Source organism: Acinonyx jubatus, chromosome E2 (assembly GCF_027475565.1).
Source record: "Acinonyx jubatus isolate Ajub_Pintada_27869175 chromosome E2, VMU_Ajub_asm_v1.0, whole genome shotgun sequence".
Lineage (NCBI taxonomy): Eukaryota > Metazoa > Chordata > Mammalia > Carnivora > Felidae > Acinonyx > Acinonyx jubatus.
Genome location: NC_069396.1, coordinates 51,395,971 through 51,407,713, shown reverse-complemented (window position 1 = coordinate 51,407,713; position 11,743 = coordinate 51,395,971). Strand labels below are relative to the sequence as shown.

At 59.0% G+C, this 11,743-nt stretch overlaps 1 protein-coding gene across 3 annotated transcripts; it reads left to right on the top strand.

Annotated features, from left to right (window-relative positions):
- Window positions 1-2,463: 2,463 nt before the first annotated feature.
- Window positions 2,464-9,677, top strand: KPTN (kaptin, actin binding protein). 3 transcript variants are annotated; one of them, XM_053211431.1, is made up of 13 exons: window positions 2,464-2,746; window positions 3,077-3,159; window positions 3,282-3,366; window positions 3,460-3,514; window positions 4,720-4,855; window positions 4,985-5,058; window positions 5,366-5,475; window positions 5,554-5,631; window positions 6,263-6,338; window positions 7,026-7,161; window positions 7,252-7,434; window positions 8,761-8,806; window positions 9,240-9,677. In XM_053211431.1, the coding sequence occupies exons 1-13, from the start codon at window positions 2,524-2,526 to the stop codon at window positions 9,353-9,355; spliced, it is 1,401 nt and encodes a 466-aa protein (XP_053067406.1). In that variant the 5' UTR covers window positions 2,464-2,523; the 3' UTR covers window positions 9,356-9,677. The 3 variants fall into 3 exon arrangements, with proteins under 3 accessions (XP_053067406.1, XP_053067407.1, XP_053067409.1); XM_053211432.1 differs by lacking the exon at window positions 8,761-8,806 and having other exon boundaries at window positions 2,466-2,746; XM_053211434.1 differs by lacking the exon at window positions 8,761-8,806 and having other exon boundaries at window positions 2,468-2,746; window positions 4,780-4,855.
- Window positions 9,678-11,743: the final 2,066 nt, after the last annotated feature.

Here is an 11,743-nt window from a genome sequence, read left to right as displayed (position 1 = left end):
CCGGGGCTGGTGTCCTGTCTCCCTTCCCGCCTGGTCCCCACCCTGGGCTCTGGGCACACTCTGTGGGGAAGAAGAGGGTGAGTGTGACCGGGATCCTGGGCTCAGGGAGGAGCCGCGGGCTTGGCATTCTGGGCGCACCTGCCTCAAATCCACGTTCTCCGGGTTCTGTGGGCCTCGGTTTCCTCCCCTGGGACAGTGGGGGGCCGCGTCAGCCTCAGCCGGCTGGAGGGATGGAAGGCAACGAGAGCAGCAATAAGGGTGGGAGAGGCCCACCGAACCTCTCGGCCTCCCCTCGTGCCCATGTTGCCCTGAAAGGAGGGTTGAAAGCCCCGGTGGCTTCTGTTGGGGCCCGCTAAGCTCACAAGAAAAGGAAGGAGACGACTTAGGTGGGCAGGGCATGAGGACGACCAAGTGGGTATCGGAAGGAACCACAGGAGTGGCCTCGGAAAGCTTGGTCAGGACCACCTGCCTCGTCCACAGCCCACGACGTAGGCATGTGTGTTGGTGAGCAGTCTGATGTGCTTGCACTGCCCCAAGCATGGGGCTGGGCCCTCCTGGCTGGGGGGCGGGGAGGGGGACACGAAGCTGGAGAAGGCTTACGACACACAGAGTCACTATACCATGGGATGTCAGGAAGTGAGTGGGGGGTCGGGGGACAGGATGCAGAGGCAGGCCCGCCCGGGAGACCCAGGTGGAGACCCACCCTCAAAGAGGTGCTCCAGACAACAGCCTGGAAGAATTTTCAAGAAAGGTTCAGGTTCATGGTGTCAAGAGAGTGTGGACCATGACACCCTGCCCTGCTCCTGTCCCCTTCAGCTCCTCCCACAGCTCCAGGGGACTGATGATGGCTGCCTAGAACTCAGTTCTAAGATTCCTGAGAGCTGAGATCGATTGCTGATGTCTGCTGTGGGCACAGGCTGAAGGTAAGTGGTGCCTGAATCTGTTTCTGCCGTCAGTGACCTAAACAGAGAGTCTCAACCCTGGCTGTGCTGAAAATCATTAAAAGTACACAGGCTTGGGGCACAGCACAATAGACTGGGATTTGGTTGAAGTTCTCCACTCTTCTGGGGGTTTTTGTCTTTTCCTGAAAATTCCACAGCTGATTCAAATTCGCCGCTAGAAGTGGAAACCATTAAACAGGACAATTCTTTCCTTTCAAACCTATAGCTTCCATTATTCACTCAACAGATATTGAGTGAATGTAGTTTAGAGGTTACCACGGGAGACGGAGGCCTGAAGAAAACATTGTTCAGAAGCAGAATTAGACCCCACATTCTACTCAGCAAGTATTTACTAAGCACCTACTGTATGCCATGCCTGGTCTAAACCCTGGGAATACAGCATTAGCCACATATCCAGACCCTGCCCTCCTGGAGGTTTTACTCCCCAGCTCCCCACATCCCAAAGTCTGGAGCTGACATGAAGGGAGATCCAGTCACCGCCTTCACGGATCTTGCAGTCCGCGTGCATCGGCGCACACGCAGGCACGTTTCTGCAGGGTGGGGTGGTGGTGACAAGTTTACTCAATGTGGCCACAACAGTTGGACAACTCATGTCTACTGGAAGTGATTTTCTGGTGTATACAGAGTGCCCAAACCCCTGATGCCCTTCTAGGGACCAAAAAAACCCCACATAGGAACCCCTTGAAGACCCCACAGTCAGAAACACCTGGTTAAGGTCCAGTCTCCACCATTTTCTAGCATCTCAGGGCCACAATTTCATCCTCTACACACTGGGAGAAGCAACTTCTTAGCGGGGTTGCAAGGATTCATTGAGATAAATGAGCACTTACTATGCTCAGTTAAGCGTTATCGCGCACTTACTGTGTCCCAGTACATAAACGCTGAGTCGATGAACGCGGGTTAACCATAGCGGGGTGGTTGTCAGCATTCAGAGATCATCTGGGCCAGCATGACTAGCAGAAAGGTATTCAATAAAGGAGGTGCCAGGACAAAAGGCCAGATCCTTTTTCCTTGGCTAAGCATGCATTTCACCATTTTAAAGGTAACGTGATTAAAAGAACTCTGGGACAGTCTTGTTTGGACTCTACTTCTTAGCGAAGCTGTGTGATCTTAGACAAAATGACCTCCTGCGTCTGGATTCCAGCCTGCTCGTGGGTTTTAAATCAATCGACAGAGCCAAAGCGCTTAGAACAGTTCCTGGCACGTACGGACTATATTGAGTTGTATGATTCTTATTGTTCTACCTGCCACACAACCCACAGCGAGGGCCACCACCTCCCAGCTTCAGGCCACAATCAGCCAGCAGGCCCCTCTCCGGGGCTCCGAAAAGGAGCGGGGAGGAGCACGCAGGCGCGATGGGGGGATGGGGGTGGGGGTCTTCAGGGAAGCCCTGGCAGCCCGACGGGTGGCCATCTTGGTAAAGGGCAACGACGCCAGCTGCTCTACGTCATCAGTCTGCGCGACGGGCGAGCACCCGGCCGTCCGGGTCGTTTCGGGAGCGGTGGGGTGGGGTAGGGCGGGCGGCGGCGGGCGCTGCCGGGGCGAGTGGTGGAGGGGCGTGATGGGGGAGGCGGCCGTGGCTGCAGGGCCTTGCCCGCTGCGCGAGGATAGCTTCACGCGCTTCTCGTCGCAGAGCAACGTGTACGGGCTGGCGGGCGGCGCGGGCGGGCGCGGGGAGCTGCTGGCCGCCACCCTTAAAGGCAAGGTGCTGGGCTTCCGCTACCAGGACCTCCGACAGAAAATCCGGCCCGTGGCCAAGGAGCTGCAGTTCAACTATATTCCCGGTGCGTGGCGCCAGGGGGTCGGGGGGGCCTGGAACGTGGTGTTGAGAAGGCTTCTGAGGCCCTGAGCTGGGTCCCCGTGATGGGAGAATGGGATCCGGGTGATTGAAAGGGGTGAAGGCTGATGATCAGGAGGCATTGGTGTCAGTGGTTAGGGTTCAGGATTCCTCGTACCGTGGTTATGATGATCAGGACTCACATGGAGCCAGAAGTAATGATAATTGCAGAGATGGTCGGAGATTAGCGATTACTAGAGGTCAGGGGTCGCCATGATGGGGGATAGAGGGGTCAGAAGTCTGCCTGAAACGCGAACTTTGAACTGTCCCCTCCCAGTGGACGCGGAGATCGTCTCCATCGACACCTTCAACAAGTCGCCCCCAAAGCGGGGCCTGGTTGTGGGGATCACGTTCATCAAGGTATCCAGCCTCCCTCCACCTACCCATTCCCTTCTCCTCACACGCACAGCGCATCCCCCTGAGTCTCACCCAGATGCCCCTTGGTGCCGCCCCTCTTTCCTGAGGCCAGTTTCCCATCCCAGGATTCAGGGGACAAGGGCAGCCCGTTCCTTAACATTTACTGCGACTATGAGCCTGGCTCTGAGTACAATCTTGACTCCATTGCCCGTAAGTGTGGGCTCCGGGGAAGGAGGGATGGGGAAGATGGGAGGGGGGACCTGTCAGGTCCCCGGTGTCTATTTGCGTGTGCTCCCCTTACAGAGAGCTGCCTGAACCTGGAACTCCAGTTCACTCCTTTCCAGCTGTGCCATGCAGAGTATGTAAGCCACAGGTGTATTACAATAGTGTGTGTGTGTGTGTGTGTGTGTGTGTGTGTGTGTGTGTAGGGGGGGAGGCTGCAGCAAATGAGGCAGCAAACCTACCAGAAGAGTGTCAGACTCCCGTTTTGTTCTTTTTTTTTTTTTTTTTTTTACAATTTTTTTAATGTTTATTCATTTTTGAGAGACACAGCATGAGCGGGGAAGGGGCGGAGAGAGAGACGCAGAATCTGAAACAGGCTCCAGGCTCTGAGCTGTCAGCACAGAGCCCGACACGGGGCTCGAACTCACAAACTGTGAGATCCTGACCTGAGCCAAAGTCGGACGCTCAACTGACTGAGCCACCCAGGCGCCCCTCTTGTTTTGTTCTTTAGAGCACGGTGCTTTTAAGGTCGCTATTTAGATCCTCTGAGCGATAACTGAGCACCTGTGTCCTAGACATCTAGAACGCTCAGGTTCTGGGGTTCTCGACTTGGACTCTCAAGGACCCAGAGGGGCGAAGTTTTCTGGAGTCGTAAGCTCTGAGATTCCAAGATCTGAAAGCTCTGCTGTTTGGTAATTCAGAGATTTCGTGATGATAAAGTCGTTCTTCTGTTTCATAGTCTCGTATTTCAAGTAGGTGGAATACAGACCATCTGGGATATGAGGTTCTAGAACCCCAAAATATGAGAATTCCAGTCTAGAGCTCCAGATTCCATTCTAGGACATCGGTGGTCTAGCACAGCCCTTGGCAAAGTTTTTCTGCTAAGGGCCGGTCTTTATCATAACAACTCAAGTCCGCCATTGTAGGAAGAAGGCAGCCATCGACACTATGTCAATGAACGGTGTGGCTGTGCTCTAGTATAACTTTATTGACAAAAATCGGTAAGTTGGATTTGGTCAGAAGGTCATAGTTTGCCAACTTCTGGTCTTAACAGGTGAGAATTCTAGACACTGATGTTCTGGATTCTAGGATTTGGATGTTGCGCCATTTTACGAGTTGGAACATCCACCGTGGCAATTTCTAAAAGTTCTGGTATTTCAAAGGAGACAGGAAACAGAACTTGAGGAACAGTGGAGTTCTAGATTAAAGAGTTTCTAGCGTTCTGGGTTTCTGCGACCCTTTCTAGAGCTCTCCACGTTCCATTCCTGAACCCACGTCCAGAATGAGGACTCCAGCAGGCAAGGAAGGGCTCTAGAAACAGAACGTTTCTATGATTCTAAGGTTGGAAAATTCTATACGTGGACTCTACCTCACAGGCATTCTAGACTTCTTTGCTTTCAGGGTCCAGGTTGGGAACCAGCTGGACACAGTGTTTCTCCTGAGTGGGAATGACCCGGCCATTCATCTCTACAAGGAGGTGAGGCAGAGGGAGGTGTGGCGGGCAGAGCCCTGCTCTCTCGGGCTGCCATGGGCTGGTGCGGGGTCTGCGCGTGAGACTGGCCACCAACACGTTTCAAGTCAGGGGGGTCGGTCTTCGTTCCCCCAGAACGAGGGGCTGCATCAGTTTGAAGAACATCCCGTGGAAAACCTCTTCCCGGAGCTCACAAATCTGACCAGTAGGTAAGAGAGCCCCCGAAAGAGGCCAGCGGGGCCCCAGGGAGGCGGCCTCCGAGAAATCAAGTGGTGGCAAAGCCCTCAGGGACGGTAGAGACAGAGATGACCTCAGAGAAACTGGGCAGGGGAGGTGAGTTCAGAAAACTCCGGCCATACACACGAAGTCGATGGCGAGTGGTGATCCCAGAGAGAAATCAGGCCCAGCGGGGCCCCAGGGCGACAGGAAGGGGGCGGAGGCTCCTGGGGAGGCAGAATGTGGGGCCAGTATCTGATGATGCCCTCCGACCCCTCCGTCCACCTGCCCACCCACCAGCGTCCTCTGGCTTGATGTCCACAATCTCCCCGGCACATCCCGGCGACTCTCCGCTCTGGGTTGTCAGAGCGGTTATGTCCGAGTTGCCCACGTGGACCAGCGAAGTCAAGGTGATGGGCAGGATGGGGGCCGGGCAGGGGGCGGGGTGGGTGGGCGGGCGGGGCCCTGACTCCTCACCCCCCACACAGAGGTTCTGCAGACATGGACCATCCTGCAGGACGGCCCCATCTCCCGAGTGATCGTGTTCAGCCTCTCAGCCCCCGAGGGTGAGCTCTGGGGTGGGGGGTGACCCTGCAGACTCAGCTCCCCACTCCCAGATTCACACCCCTCTCCCGGAGCGTCCAGCCCCTGCCCATCCCTCCCATGCTCCCTCCCTCCCCTCTGTGCCCTCACATTCATTTCAGCCACTTGCCCCTGGATTCTAATCTGCGTCCTTTACCCTGGAGTTGACCTTCTGCTTTTCCTTCGTCTAACCGTCAGCCCTCACATTGTGACTTCCTCTGATCCCCCTCTCTGGCCTCCTCACTCTGTCTCTTGCTGCTGTCTGCCCCCAAGCTTTTCCTGGGGACTCAGCGCTGCCCCCCCAACCCAGGCTCCCCTCTCCTGCCTGTTGCTCTGTTCCTCTTGCTGTGGCCTGCCCTTCTCTGACGGCTCCGTTCGCCTGACCCCTGCAGGCTGCCTTCCGCCCCTCGGGTCGTTCCTTACTCGTCTCCCTCCCTCTCTGGTCTCACACCTGTTCCTCCCATCATCTTGTCTACCGCGAAGCTTCCCTTCATAGCACGGCGAAGGTGGGGTCTCCCTCCTCTTTTAGAGCGGTGGGGCAGGGGAGGAGGGATGGCGAGGAGGAGCCTGGAGCCTGTCCCCTCAGGCCCCGCCCCACGCGTGTCCCGTCTCCAGAGACCCAGGACCGGCCACAGCGGGAAGAGTACAGCGTGCTCGTGGCCAGCATGTTGGAACCAGCCGTGGTATATCGGTGAGCGGCCCGCACGGCGGACTCACAGGGGCGGCCTGACCTCCTGCTCCCGCACCGGGTCGTTCTCAGGAGGAAGCCCCCTCGGGTGAGGTTGTCCAGGGCTGGGCAGGTAAAGGTGATCGTGCCCCAGGGAGGGGGAGTGCGAGTGTTTGGGTCTAGAACTCGTAGCGGATCCATCGAAGCCTTGGGACGGGAACACAGATGTCTGCTCCCCCTGGACGAGCGTGTTGGCAAACGTTTAACCGCGGGCTCGTTGGGTGAGGAAGCCCTGACTTGTAGCGTTTGCCAGCTTCTGGGGTGTAACTTACTCCCGCTATGGCGGATTTTGAGCCGCCGACGCAGTGCTAGCCCGCGGTGGCTCACCTGATGTCCGAGCTGGAACCCAGCTCCCAGGCTCCAGGGAGGCGATGTGGGTGTCCGGACCGGAGGCCAGGGTGTCACCAGAAGGAATAAAGTGGGTTTCCGTTCGGGAGGGAGATGGCCCCGCCTCCAGGGGACAGAGATGGGCGTCCATATCGGTTGACAGTCTGCGTGAGCAGTCTGACGGACGTGAAGACGTCCGGGTCGGAGACGAGGGTGCCGAGGAGGAGCGGTGTGTCCAGACCTGAGCAGGGGAGCGGCGTGGGCCAAGGGCGGCGGGCGCCGTGGTGCGACCGCGGTCCCCCCCACCGCCTCCGTGACCCTCAGGGACCTGCTGAGCCGGGGCCTTGAGGACCAGCTTCTCCTGCCCGGCAGTGACCAGTTTGACAGCGTCCTCTGTGGCCTGGTCACCGATGTAGATCTGGACGGGCGGCCCGAAGTCCTGGTGGCCACCTACGGACAGGTGGGACCAGAGGGGTGGGGCTGCCACCCCCGGCCCCCTCCCGCCGCCCCGCGTCCCCGCGCGGTCCTAACCCCTCGCCCCCCTGCACAGGAGCTCCTCTGTTACAAGTACTTCGGCCCGGAGCCCGGGCTCCCCGAGGCCGAGCGGGGATTCTGCTTGCTGTGGCAGAGAGACTTCTCCAGCCCACTGCTGGCGCTGGCACACGTGGACCTGACCGGGGACGGGCTGCGGGAGCTCGCCGTGGTCTCCCTGAAGGGCGTGCACATCCTGCAGGTAGCTGGGCTCCTCAGGTCGGGGGGGGGGGGGGGGCCCCTTGCAGCGGCGCCTGGGGTGGGGGTGTTCGCTCAGCCGCCTTCTTGAGGGCGCGCTCCCGCGGGAAACACGTCAGAGGCCACGGGGAGTAGCCACGCGAGGAGGTGGCCTCAAAGGCCCGACCCCACGGGAGCCCTGCAGCCTGAGCCCATCGTTCGCACAAAGGGATCGTTGGCTGCAGGCCCCCTCTTGGAGGAGGGAGTGGCCTGTTTCTGGGAGGAGGTTCTCGCTGGCCAAGGACAGTCCCAGGAGCAGAGGCCGCTGGTTGGGGGGGGGCACCATCATGGCAAAGGGGGTTCCGACGTGGCATCTGTCAGCCCCAGCCCGCCCTCAGCCTCCTGACTTCAGCCCTTGGTTCCTCGTGCTTTGTCTGACTCTGTCCCTTCGCTGTGGCCTCACCCAGATCTGCCTCCACCCCCGCCCAGTGATCTAACCTCTGCCCTCCCGCAGGGCCCGCTCTCCTCACTGCCTCACCCTCTCCTCTGTGTGCAGCCGGCTGCGCTCCGGCTGTGGTCTGACCTCCCCCTTGCTGTCGCGTTCTGACTCCCGAACGACGTTTTTCCTACCCTTGTCCTGTAGCCTCCCCTCCGGGCCTCCCGCAGCCAGCCTCCGGCTTTCCACCAACGTCTAACCTTGGACCTTTCCACTTTGGCCTAACCTCAGAACTTTCTGTTGTGGTCAGGCCCTTGAGCTTTGGTCTGTTGTCCGGCCTTGGGCTGTACTTTGACCCCCGCCATGGCGGCCTAACTGCTGTAACCCCTGTTGGGGTCTAGTCGCCAACCGTTCAATGGTCCGAGGTCCAACCCGGAACCCCCCCATTCCGTTTCACTCCAACTAATGCAGTCTCCCCTCCAGCCTTTTCCCTGTGGCTCCCCCCCCGCCACCTCTCAGGCTGCGGTCCACCTTTGGCTTCCAGTGTGGTGTTTGCCTTGGCCGTATCTCCGGTCTGCCTCCAAGACCGTCTCTGTATGGTCTAGCCTGGGTTCTTTCTCCCGGAAGCTAACCATACCGCCTCCTCTGCTCTTTGCTTGGGTCTTTTCCTACCGTCTGTGCCTCAATGGAATGGTCTAGGTTTGACCTCGGAAGAAAGGGGAACCGTTGGACCCCGGCAGAGAGGTCGCAGGTTAGACCCTAATGGAAAGGGCGTAGGTTTGATCCCAGTGGAAGAGGCTGTGGTCCGACTGTGGGAGAAAGGACTTCCTTCCCTGTGGTCTGACCATCCCTTCACCAAGGCCTCATCCCTCATTCAGGCCATCTCACTGTAATCTCTTCTGCCCTTTCTGCCAGGGTCTAGCCTCAGACGCTCCAGCCAGGGTCGCACTCTGTCCCTCAGGTGATGCCACATTGCTGCCTTTTTCACTTTGGTTGGTTCTTTCTCTGTCCCGTTGGCCTACTCTTTGTTGGCAAGGTCTCGCCTCAGTCTCCCCCACTGTGGTCTAACCTCGGCCTCACCTCCCATTCAGGGCAGTCTGTCTCCCATGTTTTGGTCCTCCCCTGTCCTTTCCGAGTCCTAACCTCAGACCCGTACGATTGGGTGCCGTCTTTGTTCTTCCCACTGGGAATTCACTGAAGGCCGTCCCCCTGGGTCTGACCTTCACCCCTTCACAGGGACCTGTCCCCCCACCCCACCGGCTGGTCTGCGCTCCGGCCTCCCGCTGCAGCCGAGCTCCGGGCCTGTGGGATTGTCTCCTCCACACCATCCCGAGTGATCTAACCTGCACCCTGGCTGCCCGGTCTCAGCCCTGCCCTCCTCTTGTCCCCCACAGCACAGCCTGGTCCAGGCCTCGGAGCTGGTCCTGACCCGGCTTCGGCATCAAGTGCAGCAGAGGAGACGACGTCAGTCACAGAGGCCTGGGGACGGGGTGGGTCCAGAGCCTGCTGAGACCCCAGGCTCCTGAGCTCCTACCCACTGCCCGCCCCAGACGCTGGTGTGGTTCACTGGGGCCGTCACCTCCAGCCATTCGTGGTAGGGAAGCATCCTGAAGGAGAGGATGGTCTCCCCACACCCTCCAGTGGTAGAGCTGTGGGTTCCTGCTCTGGCTGTGCCCTGTTGTGCCCTGTGAGCCCGGCTGACACACTCCTTCTCTGTGCCTCAGTGTCCCCATTTGGAAACGGGGTGATCCCCCCCCCCAACTCCTGCCCCTCTTCCGCCCCTAATGAGGGTTGGTGAGCCAATGATTATTTATATGTCCGGAAGAACCAGACTTTTGAGTTGCCTTCATTCTCTTTCTTTTGTTCTGGGAAGCGGTTGGTGAGTGCCTGCTGTGTGCCAGGCTCTGCGCTGGGTGCTGGAGGAATGGAGGGAGGGGAACATGGGGAGAGAAAAGGCCAAGGTTAGACCTAGAAGTGGGCCCGAAGGGAGATCACGCTGTAGACCTCAGAGAACGGAGTAGGAGGTTAGAAACGAGGCCCCGTCATAAAGGCTGGAGTGAAACCAACGTGGAAAAGACTAGAATCCAACAGAAAGGACTGAGGTTGGACCCCAGGGGAGAGCCCCGGGTCTGAGGTTAGACCCAAGTGGAGAGCTCTGGGTCAGGTTAGACCCTGGTGGGAAAATACAGAGCTTAAGGCTCAGAAGAAAGGATATGGGGGGAAGGACTATTGTGGGGAAGCTATGGTCACATTGCAGCAGAGGGTTTGAGGCTAGACGCCCCCCGCCCCCGGATGAATAATGCTGAGGTTGGACCCTCACAAATGACTGTGGTTAGACCTCCCCAGCAGAACGCAAGTGAGTTTAGATCCCCTGAGATGAGACCCAGGAGGCAAAGACCTGGGGCTTGCCATGTTGGAAAGGACAAAGGTTAGACACGATTGAAAAGCCCCGGAGATCCAGGGACCAGGGAGTTTGAGGCGGAGGGGTGCTGACTTCCCTGGCCACTGCTCTGCCGGCTGTGTCCCCTTCTACAGCAAGGTGGGGGAATCAGGGACCTGGATCTCGGGGACCAGCAGAGGGCCGGACCGGAAGAGCTCTTGCCCTCCCCCACTGCAGGCCAGGAATAGACTCTGGGGCAGGACGGTTGGGGAATGATTCCTGAGGGGGATCCGGGCTGGTGGGGAGGGTGGGCCCTTTCCTCCCCGTGGCAGGGTTTGGGTGGGACTCCCGCTTCCTGGGGCCCCAGGGGCAGGCACCACAGTCCCGGCCATCCGTACCACCTCCTACCACGGAAGCCCACCCAACAGTCTGACCACCCACGCCGGCCGTGAAGACCCAAGCCACCGGGTGGGTTTTTAGGAGGCAGGAGCCCCACCGGCTCTTGGCCGCTCTCGCCGTCTCCCAGAACCCAGGCCCAAGCGTGGGAAACGGCCCAGAGCTGCGTTGGCTCCCTCGTCCCCTGGCAGCCTGCCCAAGGGGTGTCCAGCCTGGACTGGCGGTGGGCACCGATCGCTGGCAGGAGCGAGGTCTCCTCCCTCCTGCTGCCCGCCTGCCGAGGCGGAGAGCTGCCATCCCCTCCCGTCCTAGGCAGGAGTGGACCGCGGCATGGAATCGAAGGGAGCGTAGTTCGTGATGGCAGGGGTCTGTGAGGCGTGTGCGCCCCTGTGTGTCCCCTTCAGCACTCGCGATTTTGTGCCTGCAGGAGCCTGGGACGCTCGCCTGGTCCTTTGCGGTTTCCTTTCTGACTTCTTACTTGCTCCTCAGCGCGGGGCAGCGCGCAGTGTGGTGGCTTAAGGGTGTTGGAGCCTGGAGCCATGCTTGGCCGCTCTGTGCCTCAGTTTCCCCATCTGCAAACCGAGGCCGGCCGCAGCGACTTCGCAGGGCTGTTAGGAGGACTAGCGGTGTCAAGGCAGGGCAATCACTTAACGAGAAAATTTGCAACACCGCGCGGCCCGTGGAAGGGGCACTTTGAATGGCAGCTGCTGTTACTATTATTGATGGGTGTGCCTTTGTGGTTGTTGCCGGCTTGCTTTGCGAGGTTCTATGTCAGCAGGCGCGGCATGTGAATTTGGATCTAACTCTGGCTAAACATTCTTGCCCTCCCCCCCCTCCCCGGTTCTGTGAGCCTGTAACTATTTGTAGCTGTTTTTTTGCTTCTTCGGCCCTTGTACGGATCAGTGTGTGTTGGGGAGGGCGAGGATGCTTGTGAATGACCCTCGGCACCCCACCTACCGCACACACTCACAGACACACACACACACACACACACACACACACACGCACGCACGCACGCGTCTGCCGCTGTCCCCTGCCTGTAGTGCTGAACCTGCAGGGTGGGTGGGAGGCTTGGGCTCCCCCCAACCTCCTCTTCTCCAGGCCCCTCCCCAAGCCTCCCCC